Source organism: Pteropus alecto, unplaced genomic scaffold (assembly GCF_000325575.1).
Source record: "Pteropus alecto unplaced genomic scaffold, ASM32557v1 scaffold25, whole genome shotgun sequence".
Classification (NCBI taxonomy): Eukaryota; Metazoa; Chordata; class Mammalia; order Chiroptera; family Pteropodidae; genus Pteropus; species Pteropus alecto.
Window position 1 is genome coordinate 32,938,869 of NW_006441955.1, and position 23,980 is coordinate 32,962,848.

The 23,980-nt window shown below is 30.8% G+C and overlaps 1 protein-coding gene across 1 annotated transcript in view; it reads left to right on the forward strand.

Moving 5' to 3' along the window:
- PKN2 (protein kinase N2) overlaps nt 1-19,021 on the forward strand; it is a 118,433-nt gene extending 99,412 nt beyond the window's left edge. The window contains exons 13-22 of the mRNA XM_006919385.3: nt 223-353; nt 437-512; nt 590-681; nt 5,173-5,349; nt 9,152-9,214; nt 10,354-10,430; nt 13,440-13,582; nt 17,074-17,181; nt 17,373-17,453; nt 17,542-19,021. Of these exons, the coding sequence (XP_006919447.1) occupies nt 223-353; nt 437-512; nt 590-681; nt 5,173-5,349; nt 9,152-9,214; nt 10,354-10,430; nt 13,440-13,582; nt 17,074-17,181; nt 17,373-17,453; nt 17,542-17,745 (1,152 nt within the window). The 3' untranslated portion in view covers nt 17,746-19,021. The remainder of the gene's footprint in view (nt 1-222; nt 354-436; nt 513-589; nt 682-5,172; nt 5,350-9,151; nt 9,215-10,353; nt 10,431-13,439; nt 13,583-17,073; nt 17,182-17,372; nt 17,454-17,541) is intronic.
- Nucleotides 19,022-23,980: the final 4,959 nt, after the last annotated feature.

Here is a 23,980-nt window from a genome sequence, read left to right on the forward strand (position 1 = left end):
ATTTCCCAATATTCATTGAAAATGACAATAATGTGTTAGTTTTTCACATATTTTAAATATATGTAGTACAGAATTAACAACCATAGAATGAATATTCAATATCTGAATTTTACTTTTTTACTAATATTTATATTGACTTTTGATATTTTTTAACTTTATCCTTACCAAATAAGTTGTTTTCTGAATGTTTCTATGATTTAATGAGTATTTAATATTTTACAGGATTCAGAAACTGTTTTTGATATTGAAAATGACAGAAATAATATACTTCCAAAATCTCAATCTGAATATGAACCTGATATTCCTCAGTCAGGCCTAGAACATAGTAATATTCGAGAACTTGAGGATAGAAGGTAAAGAATATATACACAGCTTTGCTACTACATATTTGGGCCCATACTTTTGCCTTATTTTTAATGGACATTACTGTTTTCAGATCTCAACAAATGTTTCAGTTTAATCTACAAGATTTCCGATGTTGTGCCGTCTTGGGTAGAGGACATTTTGGAAAGGTAATCTTTTAAATTTTCTTGGAATACCTGCAAAGTAATAATTCAAATGGGAAATAATTATTTTAATCTCATTTTAGGTGCTTTTGGCTGAATATAAACACACAAACGAGATGTTTGCTATAAAAGCCTTAAAGAAAGGAGACATTGTAGCTCGAGACGAAGTAGACAGGTTAGTTTTTTAAAAATGAAATTGTGTATTTTTCCAAAGTTGTGACGTAATATCATAAAAATTCATGTATAAACTGCAACAGCAAAACTTTGTTTTCATAATATGTGACGAAACTAAAGAAATTAATGTATTTATACTTGACATAAGTAGGCATTATTAAATATTGCTTTTCTTTTGGGCCAACTCCTTTTTTCCCTTTTTGTGACAATTTACTGGTTAGGGAATACCAAGGAAAGGTGATGAGATATCTAAACTAAATCTATTAAGTTTTTTATGCTTGGAGACATTACAGTGTTTATATGATATAGGAACTATTATTCAACTGTGGTTGGGTGAGGCTGTTTCCCATTTCATCTTACAGAAATGCTAAAATGTCATTTACAGATCTGCAGTTAATTGAATGATTAATATATTCTACTTTTTTTAATGCACCTATATCTATTTTTTCTGTTTTTCATAAAATGACATTTTTAACAATACATCTTTTCTGGGTTTAATAAATATGAATTGATATTGATACATATATAGTTACAATTATTAAAATTTAGGGACTTTGGAGATAGTATTGTAATTAGAGAATATACTTTTAAAAGACTATCTTAAATAGGGTGATTAAATATGGAAATTATTGTACAACAAAAAGAATACTTGTTATAGAAAGAGCCTTTCATTTGATATTTACAAGTAGTATTTTTCTTAAACCACTAGGAAGCATCAACTAATATTAATGGAAGACAGCTATGTATAATGAAAAGAGCTTGGGACTATGACTTCTAGTCCTGATTATTTCTAATTATTAATGATTTGACCCCAGGGCAAATCATTGAACACTTTTGAGCCTATTAACCCACATATTTAAAAAATGTGTTTTTTTGTAATACTTGCACTCCTGAATTGTATTAAGTGCCATATAGATATACCAAATCATTACTTTTAATGTTTTTTTTTTTCCTTATCATATGGGAAGTTCTCAGAATTAGGACTAAAAGATGAAGGTTTTCTTTATATAAAATTTTTTTTCCTTTAGATTTGCCTATTTATTTTTTACCTGTTTCTCATACTGCTCAATTACATCAAAATAAACTTTCTTAATATCTAAAGCTACTGAAAGGATTTTGGTGAATATTTATGAACTATTCTGAACACCATGTTATATGCTTAGAACTATATTTTTATGTTACATCAGTAGTTGGTTATAACTTTTAATCGAACTGTCTGTTCATAATTGCAGTAATAATGGAGCCAAATGCTTTTCTTTTTTGGAAGAATGTTTGCTTTGTTCTAGGTCTGTAAATGGTAAATTCATTTGTTTCCTAAAATAATAGGAAACTGGTACTACTGTTAATCCTAGACGTTTATATAGGTTTATATAACTTTCTGCCACACTGTTACTAGTTTAAGATAAGTTTCTGTAGGAAAATTGACTAAATCTAGACAGAATAATATTAATTTTGCTATTAAAGAAGGATGTTTAGATCAGATGATGGAGCTTTAGTCAGAACCCGGGCCAGTATCCCTACTGAAAATTAATCCAGCCTTAGTGAAAAGTTGATGAGTGAGCCTCCTCTTCTAACTTTAGGTATAAATTTACATATTCAGTAACATGGAAATAAAATAATCTCCAGTAGAATTCGTACAAGAAAAGAAAAATGGAAAATATGGAGTGAGAAGTAGAACTAACTCTTAAAGAAATTTGAAGAAGGCAGCAGAAAAGGGGCAGCTGGAGGAAGGCAAGGAAAAAATTAATTTAGAAAATAAAAAACTAGACCATATTTTTTAAAGTACTATATATTTATTACTTGCAAGTCTAAATAATAAACAACTTAAGCTAATTATAACTAAGCAGAATTCTTTATATTCACTTTCTAAATTTTTTCTCATATTATTTTACTTAGAAAACTGCCTTTTTTATAGATCATAGAAAATTCCAAATTAAATTCTTTTTAAATGAACATAAATTATGGACTAACTCCAAAGTAATGTAATTCATGTACAAAGATCATTCTCCACCTACCATTAATAGAACATTCTCTCTTGGGTCCCATCTTCTTCCACTCCAGAGTAAGAATGTTAAATTCACGTTATTATAATGCCTCCTCACTCAGCTTCCTTTTCTTACTAGTTCATGTTGAGACAACAAGATAGGGTTAGAAGTATATTTTTGTACAGCAAAAGCACAGCTAGCCAGATTATATAAATATATAAAATTCAATCATAAGGCCTTAGCCTTATTAATGATGTGGTTTTCCACTGACCAAAATATTTATACAAGTTTGTAAGTTTCTAGCATCTCTAATAATGTACTGAACTCTGGAGGAAGAGCACAAAAAAGTGTTAGGATGGAACAAGTCACTTAAGGAGATAAGACATAAATATACTAGTTTTGTAAATAAAAGAGGTTACGTATGTGTGAGTTTAAAATAAATAATACAGACAATAGTAGCTCATAGAAAGGGAACATCATGGTTTACTGATGGATTTATGTACAGCCTTGTAAAGGAGATTGAATTTTCACTATTATTGTGACAATTTAGGTCTATAGGGAGACTTTCTTCTTTACCTAATGGTGTAAGATATATATATCCAGTCCTCATCAAAGAATTCTTAAGAATGGCATTAAAACCTTTTTAAGAGGCATTCTAATCAGTGATTCTCAGTTTTTGACACCATTTACATGTTCAAGACAGGTCTAATCGAATACCCATCCAGTTGAGAATTAGTGATTCACCTATACATTCATCCATAGTGAATAGTAATTCACCCATAAATATAAACCATAGACAGTGAAGAGACCATGTTTATCATCCACTTGAGCCCAAAACACCTTATCAGTTTATTTTATTCATTTAAATATTTTATCTACATCACCCAAAATTTAGATTGACTTAGTAAATCAGTTGTTTTACTGATTTAAATCCATCATATAGATCTTGCCCAATTGGACATTTTTTTCCAATAAATTTAAATGGTGATGAAGAGCAAAGCTATTCACTTTCTGTTTAGTGTTCTATGAATTTATTCCTAATAATGACTTAATTTGTAGTAACATTTAGAAATATATGTAGACATAAGCCCCAAGCGTTAAAAAATAATTATAATGGAACTTTCTGTGTTTGTATAAAATTATAAACACATTGTGTGAAATCAGAGGTAAGAGTTCATCTAGAATGTGACCATTAAATGGAGTTGAAACACTATTTCATGACAGCTGCGTTTACTGTCAATATATAAAACTGAACAGCTGTTTTAGTTCATCATCCAGGAGAAAACTATATATTAACATTGTATTGAAACTTTTATGCTCCTTCTATACAACAGGTATACTCTTAAATATTTTTTAAATTCTATTTAACTTTTTCTACTCATAGCCATTTAATCTACTCAAATAAATACTTTATCTTTAAAATTGCCTTTTTAAAAAATTAACTCTTTCTTAAAAGACCCAAAAGAAAGGAGATAGGTCTACATCAGTCTAACATGAGAATTTTAGCTTGGCATTTTGAAATCAACATAATTAAGCATTTTTTTAATTTTAAAAATAAAAGCATTATTAATGTTTTTAAACAGTGTCAACTTTTAGTTCCAGTCTCCAAAACAAAGAAAAAGTGCCTTTTGTTTTTATTAGAAATATAAATATAATCTAATTGGAAATAAAATACATCTCTTGGTATCTTTATTTTGATTAGGCACTTAAAATAAGTTAATTCCAAGTTGTATTTGAATATTTGGCCTGGTTTTCTTCTACTTTGAGTTTTAAGTCATTGGTTTACTAAATATTTTCAGGGAAAGGAGGAGTAGTATTTTTTTGTTATTTAGGCAAAATTAATGTTCCAGAATCTGTAAATTTGAACACCATTCTTTCTAGAAATTCATAAGACTTTATACAGGAAAAATCCGTGATTGCTATAGATTTTACAGAGAAATTATATCATTTCAAGGATCTTCTTGAAGCACGTTATATAGAATTCTACATGTAGCCCTTTACTTTCCAGCCAGCCTTCTAAATTAAAATTGTATGCAGCATATGTTTACCTCTCAACTTCAAGTATTATATGGTAAAATATTTGCATACTGTAGCTTATGAATTAAAAATACTGTCCTTGAAATTACCTTGGTCACAAACTTTGTTTTTAAAATTATGCTTAGGGTTGCTAAATTCTCTAATAACCAAGTCCTGATAATTTTCACAATTCACCCTAATTAACTATAACCACCAGCCATATGTGTACTGTTCTGATACTATCAATATGAACTCTATAATTTTTGTCATGCTAATGATGTTTTAGTTTGCATTAATAAATTTCAATTTAAGTTATATATGTCAAGTAGACAAAAAATTTTTAAAGCATTGTAACAAAACTAAGACATTTTATGATCTTAAAGTTATAATAGTTAAGAACTTTGCTTATTTCTAGTCTAGTAATTTTTTTTAAGTTATTTCCAACTAGAACTTAAAAAAAATCTATTAATTTTAAATGTTTTCTCTTACAGCTTGATGTGTGAAAAAAGAATTTTTGAAACTGTGAATAGTGTAAGGCATCCCTTTTTGGTGAACCTTTTTGCATGTTTCCAAACCAAAGAGCATGTTTGCTTTGTAATGGAATACGCTGCTGGTGGGGACCTAATGATGCACATTCATACTGATGTCTTTTCTGAACCAAGAGCTGTGTGAGTATGCTTTGGATATTTGTCTGAGTTTTTCATGACCAATTTCTTTCTAGGAAGAAAGAAAGCTCTCTGAATTAATTTTTTTTCCAAATGGAAAATAGATCTCTGCAAGGACTATTATAACTCCTTACTTATCTTTTTGCTGTATATAAATATATATATTTTATTCTATTATCCATGTCGAAAATTTCATTAATTACCCTAAATCACACTTGTTAATTTACATACACAATTTAGGTTCATTTTAGTAAAATTTCTTCTTTTTTGCTATTATATTTTCTCCCTAGGGAATGCTGTCTAGACCCATGACTTTACTCAAAGTACATTGTTAAGTGAAAAAAGAAAGTGTAGAAGAGTCTGTATCATATGTTTATATGAAATATTTGTATTTGCATCTTAAAGGGTAATTTTTAAGTATATATTTTAAGTATTTACATATGTTCACGATACCTCTCAAAGACTATAAAAGAAACTGGTATGAAGATTGCCTCCAATAAAAAACATAGAAAGCAGACTTCATTAGAAACCTTTTTGTAGTTTTTGAATTTGATATTAAATGAAGGTTTTGCTTATTCAAATGTATAAAAATAAATAATAGCAAACACTTGCAATTAAATATATAAAAATATATATATATTTCCCCCATCAGTGTTACCCCAGTTTATAGCTCTTAAGTAACGGAGCTAAGATTTGAAAGTGCTCTTAATAGCTGCACTCTACATGCTGGTGTTTCCTAAATGTGTATCTCCAACCCTGACCTCTTCCCTAAACTTCCATCTCTAATAATGTTCAGTGGCAAACTTGACTTTTCCTTTTGTGAGGCTAATAGTATTTTTCACTTAACTTTCCAAACTGAACTCATGACTTTTCCCATTTTCCGCTGAGCTCACCCTCCTCTCCCCAGGCCTACTATCTTTTGGTCTTCTCCATCTTATTAAACGGCAGTACCATCTACCAGTTTTTCAAGCCAAAACACCAGGAGTCATTTTTGATCCTCCTCTTCCCTCATATGCAACATCCATATTATTAGCAAGTTCAATCAATTCTTCCTCCAAAACATCCCAAACCAATAGTAAACCTTTATTGGGTTTATTCTTGAATTTTCATCACTTGTCTATATCCTGACAGCTGACATTTATATAGCATTTTTCACTTTCACTCCTTTATTTAATTCTTTTCATAATCATTAGGGGTACATAGAGCACATAATAGTATATTGTCATTCCTTCAAGTTTCAGATGAAGAAATACATATGTTCTGCTGGATAGTGAAGCTTTCAAAAAGGAGGCAAAAGACCAGAAAGTAGTAGAAGGATACTAATAATTCATTCCCTGAATATTTAAAAATTAAAACAGGACATCTAGACTATGCCTAAACCTGTGCTGCCATGGGAATTTGTTTGTTTTTGTTTTGTTTTGCCTTTTTTTTTTTTTAAGAGAAATATAAAATTTAGTTCTGCCTTGAACTTTTATTTTTGCTGAGAAAAAATTCATATACAAATGGACAAGTACAGTGAAATACAAAAATAAAATGATACATTGCATTACTTCAGATCTGAACTACCTGCCTCTAATTATTCAGATCTTACCTCAAATGTTATTTCTTTGAAGGTCATTTCCTGAGTCCCCTATCTAAAATACCACTGCGTCACTAATGTCCAAGTCAAGTCTCTGTTCTATTTTCTGTTTTGCTTTCTCCATAGCATTTTATTTCTGCATGAAGTCATCTTATGTATCTATTTTTTACATTTTTATTGTCTGTGTCCCCTCACTTAAAGGGAGGAGCAAGGACCATCTCTATTCTGTGTACTGTGGAACACCTAGAAGGGTGGCTGGCATATACTGGGTGATCAGTGAATTTTTACTGAGACTCTGGAATCAAAATTAGTCTGATTCCTAGCTTTGCTGTTTCCTAGCTATATGACTTTAGACAAATTACTCTCTGAGAGCTTCATTTTCTGCTTCTGTAAAATATTTATCTTAAAAGCTTGATTTGAATATTAAATAAGCTGATAAATGAAAATACCTAACACAGTACTTGACACATAGTAAGCATTTGGTGAAATATATATTTTAAACCATATTACCTAATTAGTTGTTAAGTTCAGTATTATTAAGGAAATATGTTAAAGAATGAAACAAAAGAGAAATCAAAGTATTTTTTTTAATTGTTATAATGTTGTTTTGCTGCCAAAATAAGTTTGCTAAAAACTTGTGTATAAAAATAACTAACTTAGCAATTTTAGAATCACATTTGTTTTAATGGACTTTAGTTAAATCTTTTAAACTTCTGATAATTAATTATATAAGATCTAATGTATTATTAAATAAATATTTCTAATTAGTTGTTTTAAAATTCTCCCAAATTATGATCCTATTTTTATAAAAATAAGTAAACACAAAACATAGCTATATTATCTGCAAGTGTATATAAATACATTCTAAAAGTTTGAAGAATATTCATCAAATTGACAAGAATAGTTATCTATGTATAATAGTGGCATTGGGGTGAGATGGGTAAAATTGGAGATAGGTGGATAAATGAAATATTGTGCTTTAGGGCAGGGGTATTATGCGTATTCTGTAGAGAAAATATCCACGTATTACTTGTATAGTTACAAACTGATTCTCCGAAGTGTCTCCTAATAAGCTATTCTATATTGAATATTCTACATAGATCTGCATTTTTAAATGTATTACCTACCTCTTCATTCAGTGTGCCTACCATATATCAGGCATTATGCTAAGCATTTAGTATAAACAAGGAAAAAGACAAAAATGGTCCTGTTCAAGCGTTGATATTTAGCAAGTTTTTCTTACAAACCAAACTCATTTATCCAATTTCTAGACCTCTTCCCCTGCCCCAAGGCAATTCAGAGTCATCATGTCTAAAGCCAGAGTCATTTTCTCACAAAACTTTGACTACTTCAGTATTTCTTTATCTATTCATTACACAAAGAGGGAAACCTTAAGTCATCCTCAGCTTTTTCCTCTTCTTCATCCTGTACAGCTAATGAGACACTAGGTCCTGTCTTGCTAGTTTTAAAGTTTCTCTTAACTCCATCTCTTTCTCCTTTATTGGCACTACATTGGAGGTTCTCATGCTCTTCCATCTGTACTATCATAATAGCCTTATCTGTTCTTTTTCCCTCTGGATATCACATACTTCTACTCCAACCTTCATATTACTATCAGAAAAATCTCTCTAGCATAAATCTTATCATCCTGCCCTGATTAAAATGGTTTGATTCTCTATCGCTAAGAGAAAAAAATCAGTTTCTATAATATGATATTCAGGGTCCTTCACAACCCGACCCCAGGCTGTCTTTTCAGCCACGTCTCCCATTACTTCTTCTCCATTCTTCACTTCAGCCTCAACAAACTTGTTATTGGTTGTCAAACATATTATGCCCCTATTCCTTTTACACCCCTATTCCTTTCCCAACTGAGGGAATGCCCTGTAATGTCCCCCATGAAAGTTCTACTTTTCACACTTTTCTTCTGCCCTTATAGCATATTGTAATTTCTCCTATAGAACCAAGTCAGTGTCTACTCTAAGGACCACAGCAACTCCATCAGCAAAGCTAATGGCCTACATCATAGAAATTACATTTTTCTTAGTTTTTAATTTTATCCCCAATATTTAGCACATTTCACACTATGTATGGCACATAGTGAGAATTAAATAAATATTTATGAACTTAGTTAACTACAGAATTCTGCTTTGAAGCATAAAAATATAAACTGGGATTCAAGAGCAGTAGAATGTATTAAAACTTTTTTAAATTTAATTCTTCAAACAGATTTTATGCTGCATGTGTAGTTCTTGGGTTGCAGTATTTACATGAACACAAAATTGTTTATAGGTAAGTAAAGTTTTAATACTTTCTAATGGCTTACTTTGGTAAAATTAGAAATAAAGATAATTAAAAATATTTTGTGTTTAACCAGCTTCTTAATTTTTTCCTTCATGCAAGTGACCTCTAAAAAAGTTAAACTCTAACTTTGAAAGACATGGTTAACATAATAATTATATGATGAACCTCTTTCTTCCTGAATCTCTGCCCATTACCTAATTAGAATAGTCAAATTATAAGTTGGCCTATGGTAACACAATTCACCAATAGTATTCATCCTGGTAAATATTTTACATTCGACTGATCCACTACAGATGCTTCTACAGACTAGTACTCAGAATTTGTCTCTAATAAGCTAAGTAGCTTGTGCCAGAGTGTATAAAACATCACCCTGCTGTCTTCATTAAGTCTTGTTGTACTTGGTGACATAACAGATTTATGTATGTCACAAGCTCCCTATCTAATTGCAGACTTGTAACAGATAGGTCATAGCCCAGCAGCTACTCTGTGGGCAACGCTTTGAATAGCATTGCTCTAGACCAGACAAATTATGGGAAGGCCAGTCATAATTAGGAGACAATAAACATTGATTTATTCAAACTTTTAACAATATTTTCAAGGTAAGAGTGTCCTCATCGTTCTGTTTTACTCAAAAGATAAAATATTTGCAACTTAATTAGAAATCAACTGGTATCGATAGAAACTTTCTCTTTATTTTGAATTATTCTTTTAGAAAGTTAAAACTGCCCCCTTGATAGCTTATTTATACTGTTAAACAATTCTTTCTTGTGGATGTTGTGTATATAGGCAAACTTCAAATTTAATCCAAGTCAAATTATCACAAATGACAAATTAATAAAATCTGAGTTAGATACTTGAACTCCTTTCATGCTTTAAAATATATATTTAGTTTCTTTTTAAATACATTCTTCCTTTTCTGTGTATTCAGAAAATATTTTATGTAGAGTAACAGACTTTCCAAAAGGCAGAAAAATGTTTATAATGTACTATTTAAATCTCAGATCATGAAATGAAAAATGTGTTTTCAGTAAATAGAAAGTATGACTCATTGTGAAATGGTTTTATTACTACAGTATCTACTGATTGTAGTGATTTTTTTTCATTTTGCATTTTTTTATCCTGAACAGAGATTTGAAATTGGATAACTTATTGCTCGATACAGAAGGCTTTGTGAAAATTGCTGATTTTGGTCTTTGCAAAGAAGGTAATTGGACATTTTAAAGTTCCTTTTTACTAGATTACTATTCCTTTGTACTTTCATAGTTTTCGTTTGTCTATGGAAAGAAGAATTTTTATTTTTAACTTTTTAATTTATTCTTTAGTAAGATATTACAGGTTGTTCTTATAACCTAATCACATTATTAAGAATTCTGTGGATATGAATAAGGTTAGGTTTTCAGAAATCATAGCATAAAACTAAAATTCTCTTTGTGTGATTAATAGTTCTATCACTACTCTAAGGAAACATTGGTTAAGTACCAAAGTTTCGACTTTGTTAGGACTATACATAGTGAATTACATAGGCCTAAAAAATTCTCCTCAGCTTCTTAAAACATTTTTAAATAGGAAAAAATATACATATATCAAGAATCCTTTCAAAAGTAAAGGATATATTCAAAAGTAAATAAATAAGTAAACCAGGGAAATATGAATCAGAGGTAGCATAAGAAAGTGTGAAGAGCACAGACTTAGGCACCAGACAGTCCTAGGTTTGAATCCTGGCTCTGCAGCTTATTAGCTCTGTGTCTTTGGATGAGATACTTATAATCTCATTGAGTCCATTTCCTCAGCTGTAAAATAAATACAGTTTTTGTTTAGGAATATTTTGAATATGTAGCACAGTGCCTAACATATAGTAAATAGGTATTCTTATCTTTACATTTAATGTATTATAACAAACATTGTCAATCTCTCCCTTTACACTGGTAGTGTCTTGTTTCTTATTTATCTTTGTTTCCATAGCATATAGGATAGTGCTTGGCACATCTTCAGTATTCAGTGAATGTTCAATTAATAAGTAGTTAAGTTAATTTATTTATTAACTTTGTAAGTATATATCCATTAGTTACCCACTAGCCTCCTAATTACTGAATCCAATAAAAGTTTTTTTTTGTTTTTTTTTTTTTCTGTTATTGGACTTCTCTGTATTGGACCGCTGATTTTTAAATGCTTTTGTTCCTTAGAATCTGTCCTTTAGCTCATTGCATTTCACTGCTAGTTTTCAACTCCCAACTATATGCTAGTGATTCCTACATCTATTATTTCCTTTCCTAGCATATATATTCAACTATCTACTAGACAGCTCTACCTGAATAGTCAATAAGTACCTCAAATGCTATACAAACAAAAATGGTTTCTTTTCCTCAGATAATCTAGTTCATAGTTGATGGTGCTATAATCCTCTCAGTCTTCCAATTGGAAAATGTGGAATTACCATGGAATCTGTCCTCTTCTTTACTTTCCACATCCAATTAATCCTATTTGTGCTGACATCCACCTCCATAATGTATCTTAAATATTTTATTTCCCCTCAACCACTGCCAACCATCATCTTGTTTTGACAAGACTACTTTCATAGTCTCTTTACCTTTCCCATCTCTAATTTTTTCTCTCTCAAATCGGTCTGCCATGTGACTGCCAAAATGCTTAAAGAGCCCACATAAATACAGATCTGACCATGGCACTCCCCTGCTGAAAATCCTTCAGTGGCTAAGATGTGATATACAGTGCCCTTCCTTGTCTACCTGCCAACCTCTCCAGCCAGCTCTCTTGGCGGTGTCTACCTAGTACTTTCTGCTTTCAGCAACAAAGGACTGCTTACAGTCTTTGTCTTTCTACCACTATCACCCATCCTAACTCTATTTACTGACTAATGTCTGGTCATCCTTCAGACTCAACTCAGGTGTCACCTGCCCATATAAGTTACCTGAGACTCCTCTCTTCCTATTCAAATCCCCACATCAGCTTTAGGAGTCCTTCTTTTTCATTGTTTCTATAATATCTTGCTCTTTCCATATCATTATAAAATTATCAGTATATATGTTTTCCTCTGGTTTCATGTACACTTCTAAAGACAAGAATTGTGTCTTACTCTCATTTTTATGTTCCCAACACTTGGCATGGATACCTAGAACATAATAGGTATTAAGAAAATATGTATTCAATAACCACACTTATTAAATGTGTTTTTTTCATTATCATAAAAATATACATAGTACATAATAATATTACTATTTGAAAACACAAGGAGAAAAAAGTATGACATATATAATATGCTCTAGTTGTGATGAGAGCACAGAATAAAAATCAAGAAACTTTAGTTCTTTTTCCATCTTTGTTAACTTTTTCCTAATCTCGACCAAGTCATTTTAAAGGCTTGTATAGAACTTACACAGATATTATATTAACTCTTTTCAAAAATAATATTTTGTTGAAGGAAAAAAAACAACATAACAATGTTAAAGAAATTTTTCAAAAAAAAAAAAATCCCCTACCCTAATGTACTAATAATGTATTTAGTTAAGCCCTTCAAGTCTTGGTCTGTAGACTTACAAATTTGTTTTTCAGTCATTATAAATGTATACCTTTTTAAATTTGCAATGAATGGCTTTTAGTTTTTTTCATAAGACGTTTATAATGAGCTTTTAACTCTAGAATACGTTGACATTATCTTCAACATGTAGAATATATATTTGATTAATATATTAGCAACTTATGAGGAACATATATTTGAAAATTAGTTAGCTAAAATAGTAATACCGTATCTAAATTATATTACACGTTTGGTCAACTCGATTTTCCAAGAGTTGCGGTTTAGTATTTTTCAAATTATACTTAATGTTATTTTTATAATGAAGCAAGTAAACTTATTTAAAAGATTGAATTGAAAAGATGATAGAAATTGAAGCTCAGAAGCAATTCCTTTTGTTATAACTTCTTGGCATCACTTTAATGACAAGAAGGAAAAGATAAGTAAGTAAATAAAAGTATGGAAATTTTATTTATTTTTACTCTTTAATTAAATAGTAAAGTTGCTATTACAGAGTCTTCTCTATACCAGTACTTAACATTTTCTTTAAAAATCTTTGGTATATCTTGAGTTTTGTCAGCATGCACTAATATGAAACTTTAGTTTTGTTTCTTAAGGACATCTTCTAATTTTTATGCTGGATTTTTTCTTTGCTAACAAATATTTAAATTTTACCTTTTTCAGGAATGGGATATGGAGATAGAACAAGCACATTCTGTGGCACTCCTGAATTTCTTGCCCCAGAAGTATTAACGGAAACATCTTATACAAGAGCTGTAGACTGGTGGGGCCTTGGTGTACTTATATATGAAATGCTTGTTGGTGAGGTAAGCAGTATAAAATAGGTGAGAAAGAAAAGGAGAAAGAGGATTGAAAGAACAAAGTGTCATTTGTAAAACCATTTAATATGTCTCCTGTATAAATAGAACTTGTTTTATAAATATAATATACTAAAAATTGCCTATGATTGTATAGTACCTTCACTTTCTGTCTTAGATTTTTTATATTATCTGTGGAATGCATTGTCAGTACTTTGAAATTAGTTCTTCATATTTGGTATTGCTATAGTTTTATGATTTTAAGATCTAATAATATAACTAATCATTTCATAAGGAATAGAATAGCAAAAAGACTCATAAAAAGAATGTCCTCTATATCTGTAAAGAAAAGTCAGCTTTACCTTGGTCAAAAATAAATGTTACTTTCAAAAATGATACAGCAGAATTGGAAAGATTAACTTTTTTTTTCTGCTATTTTCTTTAGGTTAACTTGAAATAAATTTCTGGGATAACTTAGTTAGTTGTCCATGCATAGGAAACAGTGAATTATATCTAATAAATAAAGCAGTAATAAGAGGCTAATCCATTTTATTATAAATGGATGAAAATAATAAATTCGGGTGGAATTGTCATTATTTAGACAAGTAATTGAAAACTACTTAGAGGGGCTTCATGAACTTGAGATGAACGAAAAATTATCTTATGGGATTGGTTCGTTGTTCTGCTGTTTCTCTAATGCCAATAGCCTTTCTTGTACATTCTTGGCATCAGTAAATTAGTAATTGAATGAATAAATGACCAAATTACTGAATGTCAGAAATTTCTAAAATTTTTCTCTGTGATTGTCATGTAGTGGCGCTTATCACAAACAGATGATTTCAGTTTACCCCGATGATAGCCTCTTTTGGTATGTCAAATTGGAATGAATAGTTGGAAAAAGAGGGAAAGGAATAGCTAATTAAAATGTTTATCATGTGGTAGGCACTATTCTATGTGCTTTATAAATATTAGCTCATTTAATTTTCATCAGCCTTTAATGAGCTCAGCACTAATCATATGCCCATTTTCAGATGCATAAATGGAGACAAAAAGGTTTTTAATAACTTGCTTAAAGTCACACACAGGTCTCATTTGTTGGAGCTTGGATTTTAGCCCTGGCTCTCTGGCTTCAGACCTATCTCTAAACCATTATGCTTTGCTGCCTCCAGGATAGAATACTGAATCAACCCAACCTTGTTTCTGTTCTTACAACCAGTGGTCCAAATTTGAATTTTTTACTTCTATTTAGAAAAGCCACTATGTGGTGTTTTAGGGTGGAAAGATGTATTTTTATCCTTAATCCACTGTAGGCTTTACTTTCTAAGAGTGCCAGAAGAGCTCATAATAGTTGTTTCTGTAAGCTCTGGCATACTTGAAATCCTTTAAAAAGTATGAAATCCTTTAAAATTTTTTTAAAAAGTAACGTTTTTGTCACTTGTTCAAATGTAGTATTCAGTTACGTATGAGATTGAATTAAGTTACCAAAAATTATATGCTTACTTAAAATTTACCCTCCATATTAAGGATGACCTGCAAAGAAAGTGAGTTAATTACAAAATATTACAGAATTAAGAGCCAGTTGATTCTATTTCCTCCTATTCTAAGGTGACTGGAGGATTTGGCAGTGAACAGTGAGGAAGCTTCTCTTCCATATTTTTTAAAAGAGCTTCTAATTAATTAAGCTCTTACTTACTAGGAGATAAGAGACAGTGGAGTCAGCTATTCCTTCACAATTCCTTTTTGCAATTTCATTTCTCCTTAGCAACTCCAAAAGAGGGTAGTTGGGAAAAGAACTAAACTTAAAACTCATCAGTATAGTTTATAATTTTATAGCATTGGTGAAGTTTTAGCAGTAATTACTTTTTATAATAAAAGCAAGGTTTGGCAAAAGTTTATATCTAATTTCTCTAGTATTACAAATAATTGAAAACTCACTGGATATATCATGCATATTCAGTTTGCATTTGAAAATTGTATTTGTATTTGTACAAGTTTGGAGTACTGGAAAGACTCCAGGAAAAAACTACTGTACCAGGTCTCCTTTCCCAATGCCAAATGAGAATAAAGGTATCAGAGAAGTTGAAAGTAACCTTAGATACTGGAGTTAGATGCTTGATGTCTGAACAGACTATTGGCATTATTATATGTGCTTAAAATACATTTGTTAGCCTTTTGTTGTTAGCCTTCTTAGCTTATAATCTATTTGCAGAAACAAGGAACTTTATCTTAACAAATATGAAGATCTTCACTACTCAGGGACTTATAGAGTGACAGTTTTCAAATACAGAAGTGACTGATCAAATAGGAGACAAAAGCACTTTGTATTACCACTTGAAATTCTGATTGAGATTCCTTGTGAAATAGAATTTTCCCGAGTTGTCTCAATTTCAGAAAGAAATTCTATTGTATCACATTGTAGGTATTTGATTTTTATATTTCGCATACGTGAATGAATAAACTAAAGTTTTGTTAACTGAAAAGTTTGTAATCATCTTAGCTATGAGCAATAGAGTGGGGGCAGCTCAGCTTCAGGAAGTTCTGAATTCATTTTCACAGATTCCTCAGGTCAAAGATATCTCCCTTTCCATTGATCTTACTTGCTGCTTGGTTCTTATTCTTTAATACCGTACAAGAAGTAAGCACTCATCTGAAATTATCTCAGCCATCTGAAATTCTGAAGTAATAAGTCATATTTCACATTTGCAGCACAATTGAGAGTTTATCCCTTTGTACATCAAATTGTTATGCTAAATATTATTTAACTACTTTTTTTATGATTCAGTCATTATTATCATTATGAGTAATCATTTTAATGCTCTGCTTACTGAAATGCCCTAAGAACTATTGTGTGTAGATCATTAAATATGCCTGGAAATATATACTTTTTGAGTTCCTTTCAGTTTAATTTTGTTGGTAGCTGTTTCTTAGAGTGCAGTCATTATGCCTGTAAAATTTCTAATTGTGTTTTGCAACCATTAATTTGCTATTGACTATGAAATTCAAAGCACATCCATATCAGATGTATTTCCACAAACTCTGCTTTCCTCTGTCGTAACACTTATGACCATATTCAACTGACCCATTTCCTCTGTCTTTCCACAATATTGAGATTCTTGCATATTGTGTCTATTGTGTAAATATTTCCCACATTTAGTGGGCACTCAAAATATTGACAGTCTGGCCCGATAAATGGATGAAATTAAATGGAATGGATTGAAATTAAATGGAAAATGATATATGATATGACCAAATCTGTTATTAAGATCTGCGAAAGGTCTGTGAAATCTTTAAGGAAGATTTCAGTACGAGTATATGGTATATCCTCTGGGTAATAGATACTATTTTGACTTCTTGTTGTCCTTGCTTGGTGTTTTGGTGGGTTTCTTTTTTTGTATTTGTTTTTGTTTTTCACTACCTGGTTCTTGATTGTACTTTGGATAGGCGGTAAGATTTTACTGTATTGAAACTTATTTTGACTTACTCAAAGATATTTCTTCTAGTCTCCCTTTCCTGGCGATGATGAAGAAGAGGTTTTTGACAGTATTGTAAATGATGAAGTAAGGTATCCAAGGTTCTTATCTACAGAAGCCATTTCAATAATGAGAAGGGTAAGAATTAATGGTTTGTAAACTACTTAAATTTTTTTATATCGAAGAACATTTCACAGTTGTTTTTCAGTTCATAGATGTTGCATGGTTTAGACAAACACATACCCAAAAAATTCTAAATATTTGCAAGTTATGAGAATCCTTATCAATGAAGTCACTGGTTTTATTTTAACTTTTTTACTTTATGTTAGCTATTAAGAAGAAATCCTGAAAGGCGCCTTGGAGCTGGTGAAAAAGATGCAGAGGATGTAAAAAAGCACCCATTTTTCCGGGTAAGTATGAAAGTTTAAAATATGTTTACGAAAGCGTAGCAATTAGGAATAGGAAATTAAACTGATCGTTTTATATTTTTTAACCCAGCTAATCGATTGGAGTGCTCTAATGGACAAAAAAGTAAAGCCACCTTTTGTACCTACCATTAGAGGACGGGAAGATGTTAGTAATTTTGATGATGAATTTACCTCAGAAGCACCTATTCTGACTCCACCTCGAGAACCAAGGATACTTTCAGAAGAGGAGCAGGAAATGTTCAGAGATTTTGACTACATTGCTGATTGGTGTTAAGTTCCTAGACACTGTGAAACCAAGCAGACTGACTCACAAGATGACCTCTTAAAAGTAGCAACCCTTCATTTGCTCTCTGTGCCACCAGTAGCTTCTGAGTTTGTTTTTTTAAAACACATGAAGATTTGTTTAAAAGTACTTCTAATACCTTCTTGAAAAGTGGCTTCTCAATGTATTTTCAGCGTAAATCTGAGCACTGGAAACAGTTTCATGGAGTTTAAGCTGAATGAACGTCGGCCGTGAAAATCTATCACAAGTGAATACTTTTGGATCAATAATCTATTTTTTATAAAAAGGAAAAAACACTCTTCTACGGTCCCTATATTTGCCATATGCCTGCCATAAGTGGAAGGAAAATTAATCAGTTAACTTCACTTAGCTGTATTTAAAAAAAAAAGGCTTGGGATGCTATTACTATTCACACATAATATGATTCTGTTTGAATAAGGCAAATGCTCTTATTTTTTTTTAAAGAAATTACTGTAATAGCAAAAAATTATAGTTGTAGTTAATGCACATTTTGGGGCTTTTTTTAATGAAATGAATTGATATCTTGTTTTGTAAATTTTCTGTATTTATTAGGAGAAAAATTTTATTGCCTTATCTTTACCAACCATGTAAGAGAACCTCATAGCTTTCCAACAGAGCTACTTGCCAAACGATTTTTGTTTATTGAACCATGCTGAAATGAATAGCAATAACTAAACATCAGCATTTACTTAAAATTTTAAGAATGAGAACTTCTGATTAGCCAGAACCAAGACACTGTGTAAACCTGTATGCATTCCCAAAGTCTAGACACTCAGTATGCTCAATCATACCTTCTTCCAAAATCAGTGAACTGATTACTCCTTTTTTGATACTCATTGTTCATTTTCAACCTCGTTCATCTTGTTCTGTGTCTACTGTAGAAGGGAACTATATCTTTGTTAAAACATAGGGATTATCATTGTATACATGCTGTGAACATGTATATGTGCAAGTTGTAATGTATTCTATGTTGTAGGTTTATTTAATTTCATCACTTCATCACTTTTGTACAGTGGCCAAGCAGACGCCTCAAACTCCAGCATTTACGTTAAGTGCATTTGTACATTGTAGGCCACTGGATCCAGATTTTATATTGGCAGTCACTAAGGGCAAAAGCAATATATTGTAACAGAATGTATAAATATTTTTGATAAAACAGTCTATATTTTATAAAAATTATTATAACACTAAAGCTGTACCTCAAAAGTCTCCAAAATAATTTGATCAAATACTTTTTACAACTCTTCAGAGGATCCTTTTGTGGCTTTTTTAATGCTCTTATAGGAAAGTCTTTTTGTAAGCCATGACTTTTCCACTTGCCTGGAGTTCTTTGGGTTATTTTGTTTTGTTTTGTTTTTTGTTTTGTTTTGTTTTGTTTTGTTTTGGTCCAGATTTTCCTGGAAATATTCTGTTGTAATACTTCCTCTAGTGAACTTTTTTTTTTTTTTTTTAAATATTTCAGGGTTTTGTTTTGTTTTTTGTTTTGTTTTGTTTTGTTTTGTTTTGGTCTGGTTTTGGTTTTGGTTTGTTTTTCCCTTCTATACCATGACTTCATTGTTTTTCCTTAGTTCAATAATAACACCTTTGATTCTGTGCTTATTTAGCATGGTAGGGTCATCATACCTCAGGAACTGAAATTAACCATTTAATCACGGTGATCTCATGTCTTAAAATTGTTAAGTTTAAATCCTATGAGAAACATGAAAGCACATTTGTTTATAGAGAGTTGAGCTAAAAACAAATATTTCAGCCTTGCCAGGGTGTTTTTGGCATGTTTTTGTTGTACTCTGAGAACAATTAAAATTGTTCAGAGATAATTCATATTTCCTTTCAAATCGATTATTACCCAAGATCCTTTGGGAGATAATCTTACAGAAGGAGCAATATGTTGTTTAAAGTTATTTTTAAATGCCAATTAACTTTTGGTAAAAGACAATAGAGGATCTTTGCTTAATTGTCTGACTTTAATTTAAACAGTATTAACACAGCATTAAAAAAAAACACTAAATACTTTTGAGGTACAGTCTGTTCACCTTTTCTGGTTTTCAAATATGCATAAAAAGCAATGTCTAAAATAGGCTTTTAGCATTAAAAACTGACATAGCATTTTGTAACTACACTGTACAGAAATTTTTTTTTAATTGAAGTCAATCACTAAAAAAATTAGAGGGCAGGGTATATTCACACAATTAAGCTGAAAAAAAGCACTAATTTTTCTGTAGTTTTTAAAATATATATATTTTTCAGTCAGATTTTAAAATTTTTAACTCTATAGAGTGTAAATATATTTTGCTATTACTGTATGTGTAAGTGACTGCTAAGCACTTTGTAAGGAAATTAGGTATTTTAGAATGGTACACACTATGCATTCAAATAAATTGTGCCTTTAACTTTGTCATTCTAAGAAAAAAAGTGTTTTGCAGTCATAAATTACCACAAATGCACAAATTAAAGTTTAAATAGATTGTAATTCGTAACTTTGGTTTTAAGTGTTATTTCCTTTTGGAAACTTCCTATTGGTCAAAATATGCATTAGCTTTACTATATTGAAGATCTCAAAGACTATTTAACTTCACTTACCCTTCTTGCAAGTACTTTTTGTCTTGGGGAAGGGCAAAATCATGAAGATTCAAAGCAAATTGTTCTCTTTATTGGTAATAATGGGAAACCTTTGCATCTTACTCCTGTAAAATTAGTAGCATCTTTTATTCAATGGATATTTATGGAATGCGTTCTTTGTGCTAGACATTGAGGATAGAAAGGGGGGGAGCATCAAATTATTCACAAATAAAGAACAATATGTATTAATGCTAAAAATCAAGGCCAGTATTACATGTACTTTTCTTTTGTTTGAGGTTAACTTACTGTGTTTTAGGACCTGACCTTTCAGAAAATAGGTAATGAAAACAGAATACTAGCCATTTTATAGCCAGTAACTAGTCGTTTTATAGCCACCTTATTCAAAAGTTGTAGGTGGAACATTTTAGAAATATAGAATGATCTATGTTATCCCTGTAACACAAATTGGACTCGTAATAGAAATTGCCATTATATGTTGACAAGGTGAATGCTGCATTATAGATTCAAATCTAACAAAATTTTTACAGATGCTGCTGATCTTCCTAAAAAACTAAGGGTAAGTGTGAGAAACCCAGAGGACCAAATACCAGTTCATGGATCATAATTTTAATTTAGAATTCTTATTTACCTTTCTAGCTCTTTTTTGAAATCTAGTGTTTGAGATATTAGCCTTATGTTTGTGTATGTGTTTATATACTTACAAATATATGTATATATAAATAGAGGTAAGTTTTTTTAAAAGTGTCAAAAAACTTGCATAATTTCCACTTCTAGTATCATGACTAATTAGGAGCTCTAAGACCTCCATAAGATGCATAATTTCAGGCATTTCTGGTCTCATTAAATTTAAGCATGGTCTCCAGCAACCCCTTACCCTAAAACAAGCCAACAAACTTGAGCATGAATCTGGACAAGCTTAGGCTTCAGCACATAAGAGTTAGTGAGTGCCCAAGCACAAGAGTGAGACTACTCAGAGATTGAGACTGGAAGCTGAGTCCACAGATTTGGCCAGAGAAGTAGGAAGTTGGAGAGGGTAAGAGCCAGAATGGCAGGGAGCTGGCTTTAGAAATGCAGGTATCCAGGAGAAGTGAGTTGTCAAGGATGGATTCCTGTAGCAATAACTTTATGAGGATAACAAACATTGAAATAACAGTAGAACTTATTTTCTATGCTAAAATTCTCTAAAATCCTCAAGTTCTAGTTTGCAAGTCACTCACTTTCTATAGTAGAATCAGATACTTTATGAAGAAAATCTTCTCTAGGACAGAAACATAGGAATTCCACAGATTAAGTAAGTAAGACACTGTCAGAGATCACCAAACCCATGAAAGACAGCAAGCTACCTTGAATAAGAGCTAACAAAAGTAAATTTAGACATCCCTCCAAAAGATTGAAAATGTTAGAATTTTTATAAGAAATATAAAATAGTTACATATATAATGTGTATGTACCTAACCAGATAAACATGTAAAATGAAATTTTAAATAAACATTTTTAAAATCCAAAAATGAAAAATAAAATTGATCAGATTCGAAACTCAATGGAAGAGTTAACATCCGATTAGTCAGCTGAAGAGAAAACTAGAGAACTAGAAGACACATCTGAAAAATCAATTTCATAAATATTAAATAAAAGATAAAGAAATGGAAAATATGAAAGGTTAAAAACAAAAAATTAAGACCCACAAGGAAATAATTGAAGAGAGGCAGTACTTAAAGAGAGAATGGCTGCAAATTGGCCAGTGGTGAAAAATATTCAAGAAGTACAATACATAGATAAATATAAATTTACGCATAGACCCAAAAACATCTTAGAACTACCCGGAGAGAAAGGATTGATTGCCTATAAAGGAAAGACTAACAGGAGACTTAATAGCTACAGTAGCAGTGGAATACTGTCCAGGGCATTGGAAAAGAAAATGTCAACCTGAAATTGTGTATGTAGGTAGAAAGTGAAATAATTTTTTTAAGGATGAGAGCAAATAAACATTTTTTTAAAGGAGGGTTTACTAGCAAGTTTTCTACTCTAAAAGAAGTGCTTCAACAAGAAGGAAAATGATCCCAGAATGGTGATCTAAGATACAAAAAAGACTTGTGAACAAATAAAATAGTGAACACTTGGGTAACTCTAAATAAACCAAATCAACAGAAGAGTTTGTTCTGGACAACAGTAATAAGAAAATGGAGATAGGGAAGATCAGAGCTAAAATATTTTATTGTAGTGGTGTCAAGGTCTTAATTCACTTTAGTTAAATGTACATGATAGAATGTAAAGGATATGCACTCAAAGAATGTAGTACACAAAAATTCCAAACCCAAAGCTAAAATGGTAGAAGTCAATTCAAGTGTGTCTATAATCGCAATAAATGTAAATGGAGGAAACTTACTAGTTAAAGGCAAGGTATAAAATTTAAGATGAAAATTTGGTTCTTTAATATTTGCAAAAATATACTTCAAAAATATAAGTACATAGAGAAGTCGAAAGTTAAATATTAAATATTAAACAAAACAGATTTTAGGCCCATCATAAAAAATGAGTATCACCAAGAGTAGTGTTTCTACATATTGGGAAAAGTTTAACCAAAAAGATAATTCCAAGCATGTATGTCTCTAATAAAATAGTCTTTAAATACATGAAACAAAAGCTTTTAGAGCCACTTAAACTAACAGACTGAGGTGGAAGATTTCAACTTGCTTATATTATTGTACAACAAACATTTTTAAATCAGCAGAAATAGAAGGTTTGAACACATTAATAAGTTTGGTCCAATGGACGTAAGTAGAATTCTGCATCCAGCAACTAAGAGATTTACATTCTTTTCAAGCACACACGGAGCATTTATGAAAACTAGGCCATAAAACAAATTGCAGAAAATTACAACATATTTATACTGATTATATTTTCTAGCTTGTTAGAACAAAAATTTTAAAGTATACTAAAAAAATAAATACTGTTTAATAGATCAAAGGAAGAAATAATTGTGATCATTAAATATTAAAAAACAAAAACATTACATACCCAAATTTTGGGATATAGCAAAAGTGGTTCTTCAGGGAAATTTATAAACTAAATGCTTATTAGGAAAAGGTTAAAAATTGATCAAATTTTCAGTTTAACAGGTTAGGAAAAGAACAATGGAACAAACAGTGATAAAAATAATAGAAACAAAGTTTGTTTCTTGAAAATGCTAACAAAATAAGCATAGCTCTGAAAAGATGAAAAATGAAAGAAGGCAAAAAATCTATTTTTATAAGTGAAAATACAAATAAGCAAAGGTTTGAAAAAAATACTAAACATGCAAATAATTTGAAACTAAAATAGCGGAGATAATCTTTGAAAAGTGAAAGAATACTAACCTAGGAAGATGCTAAATACTGAAATTTATAACAAGTAAGTCCACAAAGAAAACACTAAGTCTGGATTATTTTTGGCATGATAGGAAAAAGTTATATCTCCTAACTCATTCTTTGAAGTCAGTATAATCTAGGTAACAAAACATACATGAAGATTATGTTACTAGCAAATTTCACTCATAAATATTGATACTAAAATACTAATATTACTAAATCAGATTCAGTAATATATGAAAAACAGTAAATTGGGCTTATCTTAGTATTGCAAGGAT